This window comes from Scyliorhinus canicula, chromosome 2, assembly GCF_902713615.1.
Source record: "Scyliorhinus canicula chromosome 2, sScyCan1.1, whole genome shotgun sequence".
NCBI lineage: Eukaryota > Metazoa > Chordata > Chondrichthyes > Carcharhiniformes > Scyliorhinidae > Scyliorhinus > Scyliorhinus canicula.
Window position 1 is genome coordinate 123,515,705 of NC_052147.1, and position 24,886 is coordinate 123,540,590.

The 24,886-nt window shown below is 43.9% G+C and overlaps 1 protein-coding gene across 2 annotated transcripts in view; it reads right to left on the reverse strand.

Annotated features, from left to right (window-relative positions):
* Window positions 1-351: 351 nt before the first annotated feature.
* The window catches only part of stxbp6 (syntaxin binding protein 6 (amisyn)), a 354,356-nt gene continuing 329,821 nt past the window's right edge, over window positions 352-24,886 (reverse strand). For both annotated transcript variants that reach the window (XM_038786189.1, XM_038786182.1), the window contains exon 6: window positions 352-1,330. In XM_038786189.1, the coding sequence (XP_038642117.1) occupies window positions 1,307-1,330 (24 nt within the window). In that variant the 3' untranslated portion in view covers window positions 352-1,306. The remainder of the gene's footprint in view (window positions 1,331-24,886) is intronic.

The following is a 24,886-nucleotide window of genomic DNA, read 5'->3' on the forward strand; positions in this document are numbered from 1 at the left end:
GAAATATAAAAATAATTAGAAACTGAAGGCAGAATGCAACACAACAAGGTGCCCTGGCCTTAAAAATACAGAAATCTATCTAATTAACAAAATAAAATTGCCAAAAAGAACAAATGACACAGGTTTTTCCACTGGGGACCAGCATACTGCAAGGGTTGCAGATTACCTGAATTTCCAACATAGACTGCTAAAAGCAGACTTATGCAGTGCTACAATGCGCAATCTGAAAAGCAGCCTAGCATGTTTTAGAGGAATTACTCTCAGGCTGACCCTTTGAAAGATCAACTACTAAATCAAAAATGTTCATTATTTTCATGGTTACAACACGACTCATAACTTTATACAAGAAAGCATGTTGCACAATCAGAATGTTTTAATGATACTAAGACTGGGAACAGTAGAACAGAGTATTAAACCACACACTGAATAGACAGGCACAGAACTTCACAGCACATATTATGTTGCAGTCAGAATTAACAAGGTATACCAAGGGACAGGATTGCCTCTTGATTTTTAAAATAGTTGTACAAGCAGTTTGTTTGCAGTGTTTACTGTTACAGAACATCAGTGGTTAAGTGTGACACCCATCATAATTCACCTGAACTAATGATATTTTACAGATACATTCTTCAATATGAAACATTTAACCAAATTATTTTCCAGTATGCCACTTAATAATATACTCGTGCTCATCTCCGCATGGAGGTTGAAAGATCGAATTGCCTTTATGGCAATCACAGCTGCACAATCCCCCAGTTTTCCTTATGAGTCAGCATGGGTGTCCCAGTGTACGCTTCATATCGGAATGTAATCGGAACAATTACTAGTCTATTTTAAAATGAGGAGTCACATCATGAAAAATGAATAGAACATATTGCTCATTGACATTGAGTGACATTGTAATTCAAAAAGTCCAATTCCTATAACAAAACTATTCAGCCACAGTACACTGTTAATCCAAGATTTTTTAAATACGTTTAAAAAAAATCATTATTGAAATTTTTTATTAATATTGTATAATACAACACTACATTAATTGAAAGCTGTATGTATAAGATGAAAGCCTACAGCTATAATTCTTCAGGACTATTAGTAGCTTGGACCCCTAAGACACTGAAAAAAGATCAAGACAATATTTAGATTTATTTGTTGAACATTGCTAATTAAATTTTAAAAAAATATTGAAACATATTCTACTATTGGCAGCATCAAGTTTGAAGAAATAAATTTCCATTAAAGGAAATGTACATTGGCAAACTTCGGTCACTGTGTGAAGATCACCCTGGACAAATTGTTTGGCAACTGCTCAACATTTGTGCTTCATTGCAAGCTGTGAGAGATAAAAGAAAAAAGAGATTGTATTATCATAACTCATTAGCAGCAATACATAGTTAGTCACGAGTGATGGAATCTCAATTGCTAACTCACCAAACCAAATTATACTCATTACATTATAATTAACCATAGTGGCTGAGGAGAATATTAAAATCTTAGGATCATAGTTCCTAGAATTAAATATCCACATTAAAAATGACAACTGAATACAATTCAAAAATTTGTGCATTTTGAAATTTCTCAACTAAGACTTGATATGCCGTTCAACAGTTAACTAGAACAGTTTGGAAATTAGATTTCTACTGACTCAAAAATTGTTTGATGATTAAAGAATGGATATTTAAAAAAATTATTTTTTTGTAGTTGCTAGGTTACATCGAGTAAATTGGGACATATCATGAAAGGAAGCTCCCAAAACATGGTTCCTTAGCTTGCTTCATTAATGATACCACGGCCCACCTGTTAACGCCTGCACACCATCAGTCAGGTCAATTTACAACTGCCATGAGGCGCATTTCTAGTTATTTCAACTCACTTTCCATGGAACAACTCAACTTAATGCTGGCATTACCATATAGCTAGTCAGTAAATGGTATCCCTGCAGCTTAACAGTAATTACAAAGGGGCCTTTTATATCTGCATAATTGCAAATCTCTCTGATCATTTCTAACATATACAAAAGCACCTTCATGCCTGCACAGATGGAACATTGCTACTATGGAAAACAGTAAGTAAAGCTCAACAGCAATGAGGGCTGACGGGTGCCAACTGTTGATCAGAGGGTCAAAGGAACTCGAAACTGGATGGTTAGGAAAAGGCTATTAACATTTATTTTTCCTAATTTGCACAGAATGCAGCAAGTACATCTCGATAGGTGGCCTTACCCGAACCATTTGGAGACCAATGTTGTCATGACAGAAAACCATGAATTGCTGCTTCAGTAGAAACCAGGAGATAAGTCACTTGGTTGCATGGTGTACCGAAAACAACGTCTCTTTAAATGTCGGAAAGACCAAGGAACTGATCATCGATTTCAGGGAGCATAGCACAACACTCGCCCCCGTCTGCACCAAAGGCTCCAAAGTGGAGATGGTCGTTAACTTTAAGTTCCTGGTGGTTACCATCACCAACAGTCTGTCCTGGTCCAATCACGTTGATGCAACAGTCAAGAAAGCCCAACAACGTTTCAATGGAAGCTAAAGAAATTTGGCATGTCTGCATCGACTCTCACAAACGTCTACAGATGTGCGATAGAGAGCATCCTATCCGGCTGCATCACAGCCTGATATGGCAACTGCTCGGTCCAAGATCGCAAGAAACTGTGGAGTGTGGTGAACTCAGCCCAAAGCATCACACAAGCTTGCCACCTCCACATTGATTCTGTAAACACCTCCAACTGCCTAGGGAAGGCAGACATAATTATCAGAGACCCCTCCCACCCAGGCATCGCCTTCTTCCAGACCCTTTCATCAGACAGAAGGTACAGAAGTCTGAAGACCCACACATCGAGACATAGGAACAGCTTATTCTTCACAGCTACAAGACTCCTTAACGACTTCCCCTTCGATTGATCTGTTCCGTGTAAGACACTATTCACGACGCCCTACGCTGCTCTTGCTCATGTATTTGCTTTGTTTGGCCCCTTGTTCCACACTGTAACCAATCACTGTTTGTCGATTTACCATTTGTCAATGTTCTCTGTCAATTATTATCTTTGTCTACTATGTACGCACTGTGTACGTTCCCTCGGCCGCAGAAAAATATTTTTCATTGTACTTCGGTACATGTGACAATAAATCAAATCAAATCAAGAAATTTCAGCCAGTGCATTTACTGCTGAAAAGCGAGGCTGTTTTACATTCAAATGTAAATATAAACGACGCAACCCCCAGCACAGCATTCACTAAACACACACATTAAGGGTCTGAGTGCACAATGAGCCAGAACATTATCTTTTGGTCCCCAGAACTTGGCTTTCAAATCCACCCCACTAGTTGTGAACTGCATAGCCCTGGCTTCTCAATCCTAATTTTTAACAGAGGCTTTGCCATCCGAGACAGGGTGGGGAGAAAATGTAATTAAGATTCATTTCACTAAAATATTTTTTCACATATCGAAAAGCATACACATTGATGAACCCATTTGCAAGGTAAATGCTTAGGTTTCGTTCAATAAACTGCAGTAAAATGAATAGCTGTCTGAATTTTAGGCCCGATATAAAATTGGACACTTTATATTAAGAATTGGACATTTTAAATTAAACCATAGTCAGCTCCAGGCAGGCCTGATAGGAATTCGGACAGCCAAGTTCGAATCCACTGAACAGAGAGACAGAAAGTCAACACAAGTCTGGACCTGCCCAGTCAACAAGACATCAGGAGATAATCAGTCCCATTCAAATGGATCAATTGTTGTGGTTGCCCAGATAAAGCTAGACTTTCTGCCACCCAGTTTACTAGATTATATAAACAATACACCTAGAGATGGACCCTGGGATGGGTTCCTGGTGTCCTGGAGAGTTGCCATTGGGTGTTGCAACCTTGCCCCGAGACCTCATTGGCTGAGGGCCAGATAACGTTTTGGAAAGGCACAAAGATCAACCACTCAGGACCCTCCCTAGCGAAGACTTGGTGCCGAGGTAGCAGAGAAGATTAGACAACAGACCCGAGGAAAGAAGGAAGCAGTGTGTGAGGCCCACCTTCGCGGATGAAGGCCCTGAGACAACTGAGACTCAGGGAATTGAGCCGACAGCTCGACTGAGTTCATCGGCATGGGTAGTATTAAGAATCTTGCGATTATTGTTTGGGTTAATTTAAGAGGGATAACTGTGGGGCGGCATTCGGCACAGTGGTTAGCTTATGGCACTGAGGACCCGGGTTCGAATCCCGGCCCTGGGGTCACTGTCTGTGTGGAGTTTCCACATTCTCCTCGTGTCTGTGTGCGGTTCACCTCCATAACCCAAAGATGTGCAAGTCAGGTGAATTGGCCATGCTAAACTGCCCCTTAATTGGAAAAGAAAATAATTGGGTACTCTAAATTTTTAAAAAAAGATAACTGTTTTACTGTGTTTAATAATAAATTTGTTTGAATCATAAACTTGTATTTGTCCTTTGTTCATCTCGCAAATAAGGTCACCTGGGTCAAACATCTGAGTAATAAACTGGTTTCACACCAATGAAACTAATTTGTGTAAAATACAGAACTACTTCACGCTGCACACAGTTTTCATAGCTGCTGTGTTCTTCACAAATTAGGCCAAATCATATCTTAATTGTCAAGGTATAACAGATCAGTCGTGCTACTTGGAATTCTTAATCCCGAGGACTTGCACTAAAAACACTTGCCATCTCTGAAGACACATTTTGTGCCTGAATGCATTTGACTGTACAAGAAAAAGTTATTGTAATCTTATGCAGACCACTGGTGAGGGCACATTTGGAACTCTGTGCAAAATTTGAGTACCCTGTCATAATATACATCTATGTATATAATGGAGTGCAGACCGGCAGTGATTGACCCACAGGATGACCAGTAAGCACAAAGAACACAGCAACCAATCACCAGACAGGACACGACCACCATAAAGCCAGAGGGCACTAGGTTTCTCGCTCTCTCTGGACCCAGCCACTGAGACAGTCAGAGTTCGTGAGCTAGCCAGTGCACACACTATGCCATAGCTAGTAAGTCTGGTCAGGCTAGTACTAGGTCTCCAGTCAAGTCAGTATAGTGTCAACCCACAGTTGAACATATAGTAGCTAAGACATTAAATAAAATTGTGTTGCATCTTATGCAGTGTTGGAGGTCTGTCTCTCGCTACACCGCATCAAGTGCAGTCCATGTCGACCCAGCCTGCCCAACACATCATACCCAACCTTCAACTGATATTTATATGTTTTGGGAGGATTCAGAGAAAAGTCATCTTGAGACTTGGGATGATCAATTATGAGAGACTAACTTTTTAAAATTAATTTAGAGTACCCATTTTTTTTCCAATTAAGGGGCAATTTAGTATGGCCAATCCACCTAAAGTGCAGATCTTTGGGTTGTGGGGGTGAGACCCAAGCAGACACAGGGAAAATGTGCAAACTCAACACAGGCATTGACCTGGGGCCAGGATCGAACCTGGGTCCTCAGTGCCATAGGCAGTATTGCTAACTACTGCGTCACCATGCCACCCAATTATGAGAGACTTACAGCAGCACTTTCATTGAAGAAAATAAAATTGCGAAGCTCTCTAGCATGCTGAGAGAACAGATGCGCTTGATATCAGAAAGCTACATGACTTGAAACACAAAGACAGATCTAGAGGATGCAGTTTGAAAATAAGCAAGTCTCAAGCAAGAATTATGCAGGCTATGTGGTACAGGTGCACCCGCTGTGCTATTAGGGAGGAGCGAGTTCCAGGATTTTGACCCAGTGACAGTGAAGGAGCTGCGATATATTTATAAGTCAGGATGGTGAGTGGCTTGGATGGGAACTTCCAGGTGTTGGGGTTCCCATGTATCTGCTGCTCCTGTCCATTTAGATAATACTGGTCGTGGGTTTAGAAGGTACTGCTTAAGGAGTCTTGCTGTGTTCCTACAGTGCATCTTGCTGATGGTACACACTGTTGCTACTGTGCCTCGGTGTTGGGAGGGAGTGAATCTTTGGTGGAAGGGGTGCCAAAAAAGTAGAGATGCTTTGTCCTGGATGGTGTTCAGCTTCTTCAGTGTTGGAGTGCACTCATCCAGGCAAGTATGGAGTATTCCATCACACTCCTGGCTTGTGCATTGTAGGTGGTGGACAGGATTTGGGAGGTCAGGAGGGGAGTTACTCACCGCAGGATTCATAGCCTCTGATCTGTTTTGTAGCCACAGTATGTTTTTGGCTAGTCCAGTCCTATTTCTGCACAACACTAACCCCCAGGATGTTGATATCGGGTAATGCCATTGAATGTTAAGGGCCGATGGTTTGATTCTCTTTTATTGGGGATGGTCATTGCCTGGTACTTGTGAGGCGCAAATGTTACTTGCCACTTGTCAGCGCAAGCCTGGATATTGTCCAGATCTTGCTGCATTTGCACGTGGACTGCCTCTATGCCTCAGGAGTCGCCAATGGTGCTGAACATTGTGCAATCATCAGTGAACATCCCTACATCTGACCTTATGTTGGAAAGAAGGTCACTGATGCAGCAGCTGAAGATGATTCGGCCCTGGACATTACCTTGAGGAACTCCTGCAGTGATGTCTCGGGACTAAGATGACTGACCTCCAACAACCACAAACATCTTCCTTTGTGACAGGTATGACACCAACCAGTGGAGAATTTCCCTCCCCATCCCACCTGATTCCCATTGTCCCCAGTTTTGCTGGGGCCAACGGCCTTTGCCACCCCGCCGACCAGCATCGGGGCTGGCCGAAAGGCCTTCATCGGTCTGCATGAGTCCGCGCATGCGCCGGATCGTGACAGCAGCGGGACTTCAGCCCATCGCGGGCTGGAGAATCGCCACAGGAGGCCTGCCGACTGGCGGGGCACGATTCCCGCCCCCGCCGATTCCCGGGTGGCAGAGAATTCCGGCCACGGCGGGGGTGGGATTTACGAAGGCCCCGGGCGATTCCCCGACCCTGCCGGGGGGGGGGGGGGGGGGGGGGGGTGTCAGAGAATTCCGCCTCTTTTATTTTTGAGTACAACCTAACAAAATGTTTGTGCCCACTTGTCACACCACATCCTGAACTGGTGGTTAGCACTTCTACCTCACAGTGCAAGGCATCTGGGTTCGATTCTGACCTCGGGTGACTGGGTGGAGTTTGCACGTTCTCCCCATATCTGCATGGGTTTCCTCCGGTTGCTCCAGTTTCCTCCCATAGTCCAAAGATGTGCAGGTCAGGTGGATTGGCCATGATAAATTGCCCCTTAAATGTCCAAGGATATGCAAGTTAGGTGGGGCTACTTATATATGTATGGCTCTCCTTCAGAGCAGATTCGATGGGGCGAATGACCTCTTTCTGTGCTGTAGGAATTCTATGATTCTATGGAGGTGTTGAACTAAAAAGCTACTGTGTGCTGCACAAGAGCAATGATCAATAAATAACACCTTGAATTGCTTGACCTTCATACACCATCTCCTATAGTAGCTCCACAAAGGATAGACATTTCAGTGTGCAGATAAAAATCACAGGTAACCAACTGTCCTTGAAACGTTTCACACAACACAGGATGCCCCATGCAGGGGAGGGACTAAATGACGATGGATACCTGCAGAGGTATGAGATCACATCTTCAGTTCAACTGCAGCGGTTTCATGTTTAAGGTTATTTAAATCTTAAAATGCAGGAGCACAGCCATTTAAAAACAAAAATTCCAAATCAACTCCCGTCAAGGTCAATGAGGCCTGTGTTTGAGACCACAATACTGTTTTTTCTATCTTCTTACCAGATAAAGGCTGTTGTGTGTGCTTTATGTTTCAGGTAATTGTAGTTTTTAATAATGTATAACTATATATAAGCAGCTTTCAATCTCATCCTCGTGGAATGTAATCATGGTATTAATTATTCAAGAGTCAATAATCATGCATTGGTGCTGTCAACTGAAAGAGACCAATTATTAAAAATATAGCAGCACATTGGCCAGCTTGCATTATACACTGTTATACCAATGCTGCATATCAAGGAGAAGTTAACTTGCTTTCTGCCTGTGACTGAATTCTCATGGTGAAAAGAGGAGAAATCCCCAGTAGGAGGGAATGAATACTTGAGGCAAACAATGAATTATCCAGGCCTGCTCAAGGGAGCTAGCTGGCTTTGCAGGGATTGGTTTCAAAGTGGAGCAGATCGATAGAGATGGAAAATAAATGCAGAACTATCACAAGGGAAAGATTAACTCTCTCAATCCAGGCTAGCTTAGCTGTGGACTATCCCAAAGGAAGAGTATGAAGGGGCGGAAGAAGTCCCAGAGGTATGGAGGGATTTTCTTTTGAGGAGGCCGAGTAGATTGGGCCACGACTCATTGGAGTGCAGAAGAATGAGAGGTGACCTATCTCACCGTGGAAGTCAATTCTACGGGAAGGGTTGAACTATCAACCTCGCGGAAGGAATTCACCATTGGACTTTGATTCTGGGTCTTGACACACTTGAAACAATAATTATTTTCTCTCTAGTCTTTGCCCTGTAAATGTTTCTTTCTTTATCCCTCTATTACTGCATGAGTGCACAGGGGTCGATGTAGCGACCCACCTCCCGGGTTTTGAGTGTGTGCAAATAAACTATCCATATCTTATGTTTGCTGTGGGGATAATACAAAATTGGATCACACAAAAACGGAGGCGTTGGGAAACATGCCACCGCTCATCAATGGGAAAACAAATCAAAACACCTTTGTTTAGGGAGAAGAGAAATCAGGGCCGTTTACGTTCACCTCCCTTCTGTCTGTAACACTATGTTCGATCATTTGGCTACAGCTCGCCTGGGCTCTCGTTGCCAAAAACAATCCAAAATTAATTCTGAAGCAATAACAGGTGCATCCTGAAATTCTGATGGGTTGGCTTTTAATGGAAAGTAACGAATATGAATGAGATTGCATGTTGCTGCATGTACCAAATGCAAACTATAAATATCAACAGAATAAGATTTGCAATTGTAAATACTTTAAAGATTTGAAACCAATTCCCCAATAAGCACAAAAAGTTTTAACTAGAGCCCATGCATTTCAATTAACGACATTTACTTATTCAGTTAAATCTAACCTTAAAACAAGGAACATTTTGCCATATTAAAAATCGAAACATTTCTCCTCTGGAACCCTGCCTACATCAATTTTTCTGAACACTTTGATGCTAATTATTTCACAGCAGCAAAGCTAACTTTTGTGGTTATGGGCTTTAGCAATTTTCAAGGGCAATGTGTAATTAACATAATTTAATTTCATGGGAATACAAATGTATTCTGCGCAAAAAGTGATTCATAGCGAGTACCTGTCAAACAGAATTAAATCACGCCATAACTCACAGTGACGCCGACAACTATTTAAGAAGCAAGGAGTAAAATTAATGATAGAAATTCAAATTATTAATTGTTTGTCTAATATTTAGACCAGGGGCTGGTTTAGCACAGAGCTAAATCGCTGGCTTTGAAAGCAGACCAAGGCAGGCCAGCAGCAGGGTTCAATTCCCATACCAGTCTCCACAAACAGGTGCCGGAATGTGGCGACTAGGGGCTTTTCACAGTAACTTCATTTGAGGCCTACTTCTGACAATAAGCGATTTTCATTTCATTTATTAAGTTTTCTCCAAACTAACTGCAAGGCAAACAAAAACTCTCTAACATTTCAAACTTGATATGGCTGAAGAGCCTCATTTTGCCCAGTCAAGTCTGTGTTATCCACTAGCCGAGGATTTATCTCCTAGTCCCTTGTAGTGCAGTTCATTTGCCAGGTCCCAGGTTAGATTAGAGCAGTGGTTCCCAACCTTTTTTTGGCCATGCCCCACCTAATCACCTCTAAAATCCTGATCCCCCCCCCCCCCCCCATGTGTTGAGATATAATTCTTATCATTTAAAAAGTGAACTCCGTTTCAGCTGAAGAAGCTTAAAACGCCAATACCTTGGTTTAAACAAGCTTCAAAAGAACATGGCATCCATGAAAAAGAAAAATGAAATAAACAAAAGACAGTTAAAGTTCTGAGCAAGAAATTACTAAAAAATTGTAAAAATAAAAATCAAAAATTTGGACCCAGACCTCCTCAGTCGCGCTCAATTGCCCCCCTTAAAAATCAAATTGCCCCCCTGTGGGGCGTACGCCCCACGTTGGGAACCACTGGATTAGAGCAACAGATCGGAAATCATGAAGCCAGCACATTAAATGTCAAGCTCTTGCCAACTGGTGAAGCGGTCTTCCAGCAATTGCGATTTTTCCAAGTCTAGTGAATATTTTGAACCTCATCTGAAAAATGAACATGGCTTCAGTTTAAAAAAAAACATGGGCAGTATGACAAAGGCTGAAATATTTAAGTGCAGGATGCATTTCTTGGAAACAGCCTTGTGTACACTGCGCAATGAGCCTGGCTCGTATAGAGTCCGCAATACACCTGGCTCGTGTAGAAGCAAGGAGTAAAATTAATGATAGAAATTCAAATTATTGTTTGTCTAATATTTAGACCAGGGGCGTGATGGGCCTGTCTCATTTACACGGCGCAATGGGCCTGGCTTGTCTACACTGCGCAATTAGCCTGGCCTGTGTGCATTGCGCAATGGGCCTGGCTCATGTAGACTGCGCAATGGGCCTGGCTCATGTAGACTGCGCAATGGGCCTGGCTCATGTAGACTGCGCAATGGGCCTGGCTCATGTAGACTGCGCAATGGGCCTGGCTCATGTAGACTGCGCAATGGGCCTGGCTCATGTAGACTGCGCAATGGGCCTGGCTCATGTAGACTGCGCAATGGGCCTGGCTCGTGTACACTGCGCAATTTTGTACACTGCACAAATCTGTACAGTGCGCAATATGCCTGACTTCTGCACACATTGCAATGCACCTTTCTCATTAAAGTGTTACTTACATCAAAATGACAAACAGTCAACATGCACTGAATGCATATGGCTGGCAGCAGAATGCAGCTTCTTAGTTAATGCCATGCAAGTTACTTTATTGCCAAATTTAAAAATGCAATTAGCGTGAACACAAATTCTGGCCTACGGTGGCCCTCCTAAAGTTACCAAATTGCTCCTGTCTTTTCTTTATTCCTTCTCGAGATATGAGCATCATTAGCAAACAGAACATGTATTGCTCATCTCTTTACGCCCTGGCAAAGGTGATGGTGAGCCACCTTCTTGAACTGCTGCGCGTGTGGTAAACATAGAACATAGAACAGTACAGCACAGAACAGGCCCTTCGGCCCTCGATGTTGTGCCGAGCCGTGATCACCCTACTCAAACCCACGTATCCACCCTATACCCATAACCCAACAACTGTATACATAATGGAAAGTTGCAGCATGGCTTCACTGGGATAGTATAAACGTTGTGGAGCTATGGTTACAAATCCAGCCCAGTTGCCAATCGTCTGTACAGCTAGAACCATGGAATTCCTACAGTACAGAAGGAGGCCATTTGGCCCATCGAGTCTGCACTGGCCTTCTGAAAGAGCACCGCACCGAGGTCCATTCACCCGCCCTATCCCCGTAACCCCAACTAACCTGCACCTCTTTGGACACTAAAGGGCAATTTTGGCATTGGCAATTCACCTAACCTGCACATCTTTGGATCTACTTTTTCATGCTTTTTATTCAGGGGCTGGGAAATCTTCAGTGTTACATGTACTTATTTTGGTTTTGTCCATTTCAGGACTGGACACATTTGATTCAAACATTATATCGTGCTACATATGTTTTAATTTCATATCATACAATTTACAGTGCAGAAGGAGGCCATTCGGCCCATCAAGTTTGCACCAGCCCTTGGAAAGGGCACCCTTCTCAAGCCCACATCTCCACTCTATCCCCTTAACCCAGTAACTTCACCTCACCTAACCTTTTTTGGACACCAAGGACAATTTAGCATGGCCAATCCACCTAACAAGCACATCTTTGGACTGTGGGAGGAAATCGGAGTACCCAGAGGAAACCCACGCACTTAAAGGGAGAACATGCAGGTCTGCACAGTGACCCAAGCGGGAATTGAACCTGGGCCCTGGCACTGTGAAGCAATAGTGCTAACCACTGTGCTACCTTGCCTTTAATTGTAGATCTACCATTGTGGCGCTCAGAGAAGGTATTTGGCTCTCAGAAAATGTTGGGAACAGTAACCAGAAGCCTGCTTCATCCCATAAAATTTGCCAAAAAGATCCCTCCATCCTTGGAAAGAAACATTTTGTATCTGAATGCCAATAAGACAAAGGTCCTACTCCAGTGCAAACTGTGGCTGACTCCATATCATCTCAGCATCATGGCTGCAGGTTGCCCCCTGGAGGCAGCTGATAACTTCTGCTATCTCGGTACCCACATGTCCGAGTCAACATCAACTTGGAGATTATACGTAGGATCCGCGTGCCAGCTCCTCCCCGAGAAGCTGCTCAGATGAGGCTTCACTAACTATCATCTGCAGACAGACAGAAAGGTTGCAGTCTACAAGGCTCTCTCCCGGCACTCTTCTGCGGTTGTGAACTCTGGTGACATATTGCCTACCACTTGAGAAAGTTCAAGATATACCATCAGCACTGCCTACACAAGATTCTATGCATCACCGAAGATGGATCGCCACACAAAGCTGGTGTCCTGAGGATAAAGGTAACCATTCTCACTCAGAAACTGAGTTGGACAAGCCACCACATCAGAATGCTGAACACTGATTTTCTAACTCATGACTATGTGGAAAAATCACCAGGTGGCCAGTGGAATGATACCATTCAAAGATACCTGAGAAGTTTAGTTGAAGATTGGTTTTCACCTCAAAGCTGGAAAGAGTCTGCACAGGAACATAGAACACTACAGCGCAGTACGGGCCCTTCGGCCCTCGATGTTGCGCCGACCTGTAAAACCATCTGAAGCCTATCTGACCTACCCTATTCCATTTTCATCCATATGTCTATCCAGTGAGCACTTAAATGCCCTTAAAGTTGGCGAGTCTACTACTGTTGCAGGCAGGGCGTTCCACACCCCTACTACTCTCTGAGTAAAGGCAGCAGGGTAGCATGGTGGTTAGCATCAATGCTTCACAGCTCCAGGGTCCCAGGTTCGATTCCCGGCTGGGTCACTGTCTGTGTGGAGTCTGCACGTCCTCCCCGTGTGCGTGGGTTTCCTCCGGGTGCTCCGGTTTCCTCCCACAGTCCAAAGATGTGCGGGTTAGGTGGATTGGCCATGCTAAATTGCCCGTAGTGTCCTAAAAAGTAAGGTTAAGGGGGGGTTGTTGGGTTACGGGTATAGGGTGGATACGTGGGTTTGAGTAGGGTGATCATGGCTCGGCACAACATCGAGGGCCGAAGGGCCTGTTCTGTGCTGTACTGTTCTATGTTCTAAAGAAACTGCCTCTGACATCTGTCCTATATCTATCACCCCTCAATTTAAAGCTATGTCCCCTCGTGTTGGTCATCACCATCCGAGGAAAAAGACTCTCACTGTCCACCCTATCTAACCCTCTGACTATCTTATATGTCTCTATTAAGTCACATCTCAGCCTTCTCCTCTCTAACGAAAACAACCTCAATTCCCTGAGCCTTTCCTCGTAAGACCTTCCCTCCATGCCAGGCAACATCCTAGTAAATCTCCTCTGAACCCTTTCCAAAGCTTCCACATCTTTCCTATAATGTGGTGACCAGAACTGCACGCAGTACTCCAGGTGCGGCCGCACCAGAGTTATGTACAGCTGCAGCATGACCTTGTGGTTCCGAAACTCAATCCCCCTGCTTATAAAGGCTAGCACACCATATGCCTTCTTAACAGCCCTATTAACCTGGGTGGAAACTTTCAGGGATTTATGTACCTGGATGCCGAGATATCTCTGTTCATCTACACTACCAAGAATCTTGCCATTAGTCCAATACTCTGCATTCCTGTTACTCCTTCCAAAGTGAACCACCTCACACTTTTCCGCATTAAACTCCATCTGCCACCTCTCAGCCCAGCTCTGCAGCTTATCTATGTCCCTCTGTATCCTATAACATCCTTCAGCACTATCCACAACTCCACCGACCTTCGTGTCATCTGCAAATTTACTAACCCATCCTTCTACACCCTCTTCCAGGTCATTTATAAAAATGACAAACAGCAGTGGCCCCAAAACAGATCCTTGCGGTACACCACTAGTAACTGAACTCCAGGATGAACATTTGCCATCAACCACCACCCTCTGTTTTCTTTCAGCTAGCCAATTACTGATCCAAACCGCTAAATCACCTTCAATTCCATACTTCCTTATTTTCTGCAATAGCCTACCGTGGGGAACCTTATCAAACGCCTTACTGAAATCCATATACACCACATCAACAGCTTTACCCTGATCCACCTGTTTAGTCACCTTCTCAAAAAACTCAATAAGGTTTGTGAGGCATGACCTACCCTTCACAAAACCGTGTTGACTATCGCTAATCAATTTGTTCTTTTCAAGATGATTGTAAACCCTATCTCTTATAACCTTTTCCAACATTTTACCCACAACCGAAGTAAGGCTCACAGGTCTATAATTACCAGGGTTGTCTCTACTCCCCTTCTTGAACAAGGGGACAACATTTGCTATCCTCCAGTCTTCTGGCACTATTCCTGTCGACAAAGACAACATAAAGATCAAGGACAAAGGCTCTGCAATCTCCTCCCTGGCTTCCCAGAGAATCCTAGGATAAATCCCATCTGGCCCTGGGGACTTATCTATTTTGACATTCTCCAAAATTGCTAACACCTCCTCCTTTTGAACCTCAATTCCATCTAGCCTGGTCGACTGAACCTGAGTGTTCACCTCGACAACATTGTCTTTCTCCAGTGTAAACACTGACGGAAAATATCCATTTAACGCTTCCCCTATCTCCTCTGATTCCACACACAACTTTCCACTACTATCCTTGATTGACCCTAATCTTACTCTAGTCATTCTTTTGTTCCTGATATACCTATAGAAAGCCTTAGGGCTTTCCTTGATCCTATCCGCCAACGACTTTTCGTGTCCTCTCCTCGCTCTTCTTAACTCTCCCTTTAGGTCCTTCCTGGCTAACTTGTAACTCTCAAGTGCCTTAACTGAGCCTTCATGTCTCATCCTAACATAAGCCTTTTCTTCCTCTTGACAAGTGCTTCAACTTCCTTAGTAAACCACGGTTCCCTTGCTCGACAACTTCCTCCCTGCCTGACAGGTACATACTTATCAAGGACACGCAGTAGCTGTTCCTTGAAAAAGCTCCACATTTCGATTGTACCCATCCCCTGCAGTTTCCTTCCCCATCCTATACATCCTACATCTTGCCGAATAGCATCATATTTGCCTTTCCCCCAGTTATAATTCTTGCCTTGCGGTATATACCTATCCCTGCCCATTGCTAAAGTAAACATAACCGAGTTGTGATCACTATCACCAAAGTGCTCACCTACATCTAAATCTAACACCTGGCCGGGTTCATTACCCAGTACCAAATCCAATGTGGCCTCGCCCCTTGTTGGCCTGTCTACATACTGTGTCAGAAAACCCTCCTGCACACACTGCACAAAAACTGACCCATCTATAGTACTCGAACTATAGTATTTCCAGTCGATATTTGGAAAGTTAAAGTCCCCCATAACAACTACCCTGTTACTCTCGCTCCTGTCGAGAATCATCTTTGCAATCCTTTCCTCTACATCTCTGGAACTATTCGGAGGTCTATAGACAACTCCCAACAGGGTGACCTCTCCTCTACTGTTCCTAACCTCAGCCCATACTACCTCAGTAGACGAGTCCTCAAGCGTCCTTTCTACCACCGTAATACTTTCCTTGATTAACAATGCCACACCCCCACCTCTTTTACCATCTTCTCTGTTCTTACAGAAACATCTAAATCCTGGAACCTGCAACAACCATTCCTGTCCCTGCTCTACCCATGTCTCCGAAATCGCCACAACATCGAGATCCCAGGTACCAACCTATGCTGCAAGCTCACCCACCTTATTCCGGATGCTCCTGGCGTTGAAGTAGACACACTTCAAACCAGCGTCCTGCTTGCCGGTGCCCTCTTTCTAACTTTTAACCCTATCCCTGACCTCACTACTCTCAACATCCTGTACACTGGGACTACAATTTAGGTTCCCATCCCCCTGCTGAATTAGTTTAAACCCCCCCCCGAAGAGCACTAGCAAATCTCCCCCCCAGGATATTGGTACCCCTCTGGTTCAGGTGAAGACCATCCTGTTTGTAGAGGTCCCACCTACCCCAGAATGAGCCCCAATTATCCAGGAAACCAAAACCCTCCCTCCTGCACCATCCCTGTAGCCACGTGTTCAACTCCTCTCTCTCCTTATTTCTCACTTCGCTAGCACGTGGCACGGGTAACAACCCAGAGATAACAACTCTGTTTGTTCTAGCTCCCAGCTTCCACCCTAGCTCCCTGAATTTCTGTCTCAAATCCCCATCTCTCTTCCTACCTATGTCATTGGTACCTATGTGGACCACGACTTGGGGTTGCTCCCCCTCCCCCTTAAGGATCCCAAAAACACAATCAGAGACATCACGAACCCTGGCACCTGGGAGGCAACACACCAACCGTGAGTCTCTTTCGTTCCCACAGAACCTCCTGTCTGTTCCTCTAACTATGGAGTCCCCAATGACAAGTGCTCTATTCCTCTTCTTCCTTCCCTTCCGAGCAACAGGGACAGACTCTGTGCCAGAGACCTGTGCCCTATTGCTTACCCCTGGTAAGTTGTCCCCCGTAACAGTATCCAAAACGGTATACTTGTTATAGAGGGGAACGACCACAGGGGATCCCTGCACTGCCTGCCAGTTCCCTTTCCCTCCCCTGACGGTAACCCATCTACCTTCTTCTTTTACCTGAGGTGTGACTACCTCCCTATAACTCCTCTCAATAACCTCCTCCGCCTCCCGAATGATCCGAAGTTCATCCAGCTCCAGCTCCCTAACGCGACTCTCGAGGAGCTGGAGTTGGGTGCACTTCCCGCAGATGTAGTCAGAAGGGACACTAGAGGTGACCCTTTCCTCCCACATTCTGCAGGAGGAACATGATGGCAAAATCTGTTTCACCAACGTCTAGCTGATTTTAAAGTAGAACAGATGTCGAAGGCCAAAGATGTGAAAGCAAGAGGAAAAAGCTCAAGAGTGCGGACAACCCCCCACCGAACATGGAGAATTGAATCCAACTCAACCAAGCACATGAAGATGTGGCGTTGACCCTATGAAGGTCCTCATTCCACACCTCACCATTAAGAATGGGAACCAATTTCCCCTCCCATTTCGCCCTCATCTCATTTAGCAGAGCAGAATCTGCTGAAAGGATATGGCCATATATGTCCAAAATAGACACCCCTCTCTTGCCCAGTCAGAGACAGAATCTTCTTCAACATGGAAGCAGGTGGGTCCAAAGGAAAGGAGGGCAAAGCCTTGCGCAAAAAGGCACGAATCTGAAAATACCCGAAGTGGATCCAGGCAGTTGGAATTTCTCAGTAGCAAACCTCCCTTCCACGAACAGGTTCCCAAACCTCTCCAAACAGTTCCCGTCCCACAACTTAGTCCAAACCAGCTGGTAGGAAAAGGTTGTTATTGCAGATAGGAGTCAGCAAAAACAGGGACCTAAGCTGGAAATGTTGCCTGAACTGCTTCCACACCCTCAGGGTGAAGACCATCACTGGATTAGAGGAAAATCTCACCAGTGAAAAAGGTAATGGCGCATAGAACATACAGAGCAGAAGGAGACTATTCGGCCCATCGGGTCTGCACCAACCCACTTAAGCCCTCACTTCCACCCTATACCCCTAACCAAATAACTCCGAACCTTTTTGGAGATTAAGGGCAATTTAGTGTTGCCAATCCACCTAACCTGCACGTCTTTGGACTATGGGAGGAAACCGGTGCACCCAGAGGAAACCCACGCAGACACGGGGAGGATGTGCAGACTCCGCACAGACAGTGACCCAGCAGGGAACCCAACCTGGGACCCTGGCGCTATGAAGCCACAGTGCTAACCACTATGCTACCTTACAGTTACTCTTGCACGAAGACTAGAAGCAGTTCAGGAGTTTGCTTCCATTTGGAACCAGGATCGCTAAACCCCAACAATATCTTCCGAATATTGGCTCTCCAAAAGCAAAACAATAAATTAGATAGGGCCAGGCCCCCCTATTATCTGTCTCTTTGGAGTAAAACCCCACGGATTCTTGGAGTCTTACTCGTCCAGATAAAAAAGGACATAAATTTACTAATTTTAACAAAAAAGGACTTGGGGAGAAAAATGGGGAGACATTGAAAAAGAAATAAAAATCTCGGGATCACATTCATTTTAACAGTCTTAACCCTACCCGTCTAGGATAGGGGGAGGTTATCCCACCTCTGTGGGTGTGTTTTGATACTAACCATCAGATTAGTGTAATTTAATTTATGAAGCGAGGCCCAGTTGTGGGCCACCCAGATGCTCAGGTAATGAAAGCTGGTCTTGGCAAGGGAAAAAAGCAATGCCCCCAGTTGGACTCTCTTCCCGGGGGTTGACCAGGAAAAATTCACTCTTGTTCAAGTTCAATTTGAAACCCGAGAAGGAGCCACTAATACGAAGCAGCTTCTTTATCTCGTCCATGCAGGGGACTGGGTCTGTAATATAGAGAAGTAGGTCATCCATGCATAGGGACACCCACTCCGCCCCAGTTTATACCTCTCCACTTAATGTCACCGCTCTAGCGAGTGGCTCTATTGCCAATGAAAGTAGAAGCAGGGACAGTGGACATCCATCCCTGTCTCGTGCCCCTATTCAATGAGAAATAATCAGAATTTAGGATATTTGTACGAATACTACCAGTGGGGGCCTTATGCAGTAGCTAAATCCAAGAAATAAATTTGTGGTCAAAATCGAACCTCCCAAGAATCTCAAACCGATACTTCCACTCCACTCTTGTCAAATGCCTTCTTCTGGAGGGGGAAAAAAGGACAACATTTAGTAGGCAACGTACACTGGCCGATAATGGTCGACCCCTCTCAAAATCCATCTGATTCTCCGAGATTACATTTGAGAGGCAGGGCTCCAGCTAAAGCGCCAGCACTGTGGCAAGTAACTTAACATCCACGTTCAACAGTGAGGTAGGTTGGTACGACCCACACTCTGTTGGGACTTTGCCTGTGTGGCGCTGGAGGGCAACGAATTCTGTGATAGGAGTCATTAAATATGTCCAGAATTTAAGGCACCAGTTGCTCAGAGAACATCACATAGAATTCACTTGTAAAGTCATGCAGACCAGGAGCTTTGCTAGTTTGCATCAAACCAATGCATTTACAAATTTCATCAGAGCTTAACGGACATTCCAACATGCCGTTCCATTCCACCTCCACCGTTGCGATGGATGAGCTGTCCAAAACATTAGGCATGGCCGATCCATCTGACAGAGGTTCTGATCTGTAAAGATTATGATAGAATTATTCAAAAGACACATTAACCTGAGGCGAGGTGAGGTGGAACAAGGTCTCCCGGGAGGTCGCCTGCCGCTTAAACTGGTGAGCCAAGACGACTAGCCTTCTCACTGCATTCGTAAAACATGCCCTTTGAGTGTTGAAATTAGCTCACCGTCCTGCAGGCGACAATAGGTCAAATGACGTTTGCAGCTTTTTCCTACTTGCCAGCAACTGTGGGATAAGCTCAAGTGAGGACTGGTGGTCCACTTCAAGAATAGAGTTCACCAGCCTCTGCTTCTCCACTCTTGCTGACCTCACCAAATATGCTTGAAAAGAGATCATTTCCCTCCAAAGGACCTTCCACAACATGGAAGGTGAATTGACTGGGATTTCTTAAATTTTATATCGTCCTTTCTGGCAGTGGACATGCGCTTACAACATTTTTTATCTGCTGTATCTGTGTGTTGTATCTAACCTCCATGGCGGATGTAGGGTGGGGCCAGACTCTAGTGTCAAATCAACAAAGTGCGGGGCATCGTTCGGGATAACAATCTGAGTATTCAGTGATCACCACTGAAGGGAGAGAGACCGATCTACCACAGAACAAATCAATCCATGAATATACTTAATGCACATGCGAAAAAAAATGAAACATCTTTATCGCCTGGGTGCAAGAAGCACCAAGGATCTACCTCCACCCCACCTCCCACCAATCTGTCCCGCCATTCACACTTGTTTACCAGACACGGCGGTATACAAGCTCCTTATTTGGAAAGCCTACATGTTCCCAACACTTCCAGGCATGGCCATTGAGTGCACACCCCAAAACTGATGTGGCAACCCCTGATTGGTCTTGATTGATCAGGCTGATCAAACCCTGATCAATTGATTGGCAAATGACCCAGAGACCGCCCACCAAAGAGGATGAAATTCAAGCAGGTTTAAAAGGTGCTGCACAACTTTAGAATCTCTCTCTGCAGTAGCAACCAATAACAGTGACTTTCACGAGTCAACAAAGGAGACCACAACCCGACCAACTGAAGGAAGACCAGAGCCAGGAGCAGACCAGTACAAGGACTGAACATTGAGGACTACAAGATTCAGGATACAGATAAAGGCCAATATCTATCTGGTACTTGCTAGCCACTCTGAAGTTAGGTTAAGGTCTTGTGCGTAATAGCTTTGTAGTTTGACGTAAGTCTGTGTATGTGTGAGAGATTGATTAACAGTAACAATTTTATGATAGTGAATAAATATTGAATCATTGTGTGAAACTGGGTCTCAGTCATCCTGGTTGGTTTAGCACAGTGAGCTAAACAGCTGGCTTGTATGCAGAATAAAACAGCAGCGCGGGTTCAATTCCCATACCAGCCTCCCCAAACAGGCACCGGAATGTGGCGACTAGGGGTTTTCACAGTAACTTCATTGTAGCCTACTTGTGACAATAAGCAATTATCTATTTATTTTATTATTTATCCACCGTATACGGGTTAAGGCACAACAAGTATTTCTAACCTTATTTTTGCTTCAGATTTTCAACATCTGCAGTGTATTGTTTTTTGCTTATATTGTTAGAACTTTACACACTTCAGTATGTGAATAGTAAAATAAGTCTTTATTTATCATGAATGAAAAAAACACCAAGGGCCATATTGTGGTTAAAATAACTTGTAAAAAGGCCAATGCTCAGAGATTTTAAAGCAAGAAACGTAACAGGGACCAGGACAGCAATGCTGGGATTTTTCAGGTGCTCACTGCTGAAATTAATATTTTGCCATAGACAGTTTCATGCTTGGGGGTACTCAGTAAGGTCAGTCATAAACAACATCTCATTCAGTAGAATTCTAGATCTACTGGGAAAATGACAGCAGAGGCTGCTCGATTTTGCCTTCATTTCTTGATAATAGCTAGTTGCAAACTGCCATGTCAAGATCATGTGTTGCTCATATGCCATACATTCTATTATTCTTAATATAGGAGTGGGAATGCAGGCTTGTTATTTATTCACAGGATATGGCCATTGCTGACAAGGCCAACATTTATCGCCCGTCTCTAAGTGCTGCATTTTTCAATTTTATATTACATCTAAGACAGATATTTCTTTGGACTGTAATAAAGCTTCTTAATTATTCTGCTGGGTTGTGGTTTAGATTCCAGTTAGAAATATTGTATATTGTTACTCATCAGTCAGGTGTGTTCATCCTATTGAAATACTTTGCCATGAGATTTATTCTACTATTAATACACAGAGGAAACATCACTTGAACCACACTTTCAATTTTGTTGGTTGGCTGTCATTTTAATTAATTGGCTTGATATATCTTCAATACATCTTGAATTGTTCCAGTCCGGACTTACGTGAGGCTCTAAACTGGGGACAAGCCACTGCCAGCGGGAGATTTGGTGTCTGCGAAGCCCTGTAATCTTACTTCTATTGCAACAACTTGTTAATTAATTTCAGGTTCCAAACAGGCCAGTGTGTGTGCCGAGCTTCCTATAAATATCCAGCTCTTGGTCATTTTGCTGCCCATGGCATGAATCACCAAACATCGGCCTGAAACTTCCGATATGAGGAGCGGCGAATCACTCAACTTAAAGTTGCAAATACTTCTCAGGACCCTGAGGCAGGGCTGACGAGCTCAGCCCCCTGACGAAGGCTCGATGAGCTCAGCCCATGCCGCATGATCGCAGATTCAGCTTGTGCAACATGAGGAAGAAATGAAACTTGTGATCAGGTGCACATTTGGAAACGTGGCTGGTGTTGGATTCGAATGAGTGGATCTGAGGTTACTTGAACATATTGCAACCTAAAATCAAATTCTCAGCAATTCTTTCAGAGTTATATTTCTTTGTTGCTGCAAGCTCTCCGCTGACGTCACCATAGATCACATGAAGCAGAACCAGCAATAATGCATTATTAGACGCACACTTTGTGCATTTTCCCTGTCTTTTTGTTTTATTTAGACTTGTATACGTGTTCACTTGACTTAAATTTGATAACTTTTATTAAAATCCAAAACTACAAGAAAAATAAGCAATTTGCCAGAGGCAAAGGCAAGAAATGTCTTGTGCATTCTTTGTGGAAAAGGCTCGAGCAAATGTCATTTTTCACTTTGTCAAAACAGCCCAGGAAAGGCTCGGAATGTTTGGAGGTGATGTAACAGATATTAACACAATTGATAATATTGCAGAGCTTGAGTTTACTACCTGGGACAATGGCAGAGAAATTTACCAAGTTAATGCTGGGGAACTCGTCACAGTAAGGAAAAGGGCGGCACGGTCGCACAGTAGTTAGCACTGTTGTTTCACAGCGTCAGGGTCCCAGGTTCGATTCCCGGCTTGGGTGACTTTCTATGTGGAGTCTGCACATTCGCCCCGTGTCTGCGTGGGTTTCCTCCGGGTGCTCCGGTTTCCTCCCACAAGTTCCGAAAGACGTGCGATTAGGTAATTTGGACATTCTGAATTCTCCCTCCGTGTACCCAAACAGGTGCCGGTTGTGGTGACTAGGGGATTTTCATGGTAACTTCATTGCAGTGTTAATGTAAGCCTACTTGTGACAATAAAGATTATTTTTTTAAAAAGAGGGAGGTAAAACAGACAGGATGACTCACCTCAACCTGTTCATGAACATTCAATAGCTACTTACTGAAGAGGTCTGGGAGCAAATCATTACCCACTCTCCTATCCAGGGATGCTGAACCATATTTTAAGTGGAAGAACACAGCAATACCAAAACAAAGACAATTATAAATAGAACCACAACAACGCAAAACAGGGTTTCTTTCTGATCATACTGTTGGGGACTGGGACCAAATGGTTTTGCTTTAACAAAACAATTCCAGTTAAACTGCAGGGAGCATAGAAAGGCTATTATTTGAAGAGTAAACAAGTGCAAAGACTGTATGAGGAATATAATGACGTTCTTCAGGTGTAACCTCTAGTGAATTTATATCACAGGACAGGAAGAGAGTATTAAGCTCAGTTTCATTAACCCAGTATTTTGCATGTGTAAGCCAAAATATAACTGTATATGTTCTACATCTTACCTAAACTGCCTCAAAATGGGCTGCAAGCTGAGATATCAATAACATTTTCTCCTACCATATATCTGTATGAAAATATGCAGCTGTAATTTGCATTTCATGAAGGGAAGGCAAATACAAATGGAAACAATTACATTTTATATGTCAGTGTATATACCTTGTCACAAATCAGTTTAGAGGAAATGGGTGTTTACGAAAGTAGATCAGTGCTGGCAGCTACTGTTGTGCTCTGCAGTGTGAGCAAGAGAGCATTCTGCTGAAGGGATGAGTGGTCAGTTCAGGGACCAAGGTTAAAAAAATGATTTTTAGGGTTATGCATTTGTTCCCAAATTTATTGTTTAAAACTGAAAAGCTAGTTAAGGCACAAACGTGTAGCATTAGGTAAATTGTCAATGTGATTTTGAATATGCCCTTAAGAGATTTTGTAAATTCAAAAGTAGTTAATATGGTGCATGATAAACTGCTCCCCTCACTCTCGGTTAGCTCTGCTGGCTGGAAGGTTGGTTTGTGATGCAGTGTGATGCCAACAGTGCAGGTTCAATTTGAGCCTGAGGTGTGGTGACCCCAAGATTAAATCACCACCAGTCAGCTCTCTCTCACACACAAAGTGGAGAGCAACTTATGGTCCTCTGGCAACTTTCACTTTAATTGAGACTAGGAGACGGTCATCCCAAAATCAAATTATATATTCCAAAAATTAAGTTTCCTTAGCTGTTACAGATGTCCCCTGGAGAGGTTCTTGCTTTTGTACAACATTCCTCCAAAGATCCACCTTTATTCAATATGCCCTGATCACTTCAAAACAGTCTCAATTTTACAGTGAAATTAGAATTGATCTTTCTTCGCCTGCTTTCACAGCTCATTGATGTGGGATTATCCTTCCTGGCCTCCTCTCCTGTGTGTTTGGACCTTCACTGTTCCTGGACTCAACACGGACTGTGTGGTCTCAATAGGAAACAATGACAGCTTTTTACACCCAAAAAAGGTTTGTCGGAAAGATGGCAATGACGAGGTCCTGAATGAGTGGAAAGATGCACCAACATGTTTCAACTAAAACAAATCAGAACTTAATGAAGCAGCTACTTCAGGAGGCTGGTGAGGCTAAGTGAACGTCATCGAATGGTTTCTTCTAGTGGCACAAAGGGAGGGGGGCCCCTGGAGGACATGGTCTCACCACCAACAGCAATTAGACAGCTGCAGTTCACAGCAACCTAACCCGGGAGTTTGCTAAATTACTATTACGTACTAAATTACAGACTGCATCAATCTGCATTAATCATACTGTCATGTGAGAGTACCTTTAAGAAATGAGTGTTTATAAATGGGTGTGTATATCTATCTGTAGTGAGAGTACCTTTAAGAAATGAGTGTTTACTACTGCAGTGATGTCAGAGAATAGGTGGAGCTGGGTGTCAGCTTTTTACTTTCGCTTTTGAGCAGGCTGCAGCGTGTGCTTTAGTTTCGTTTTCAGTGTTGGAGCTGAA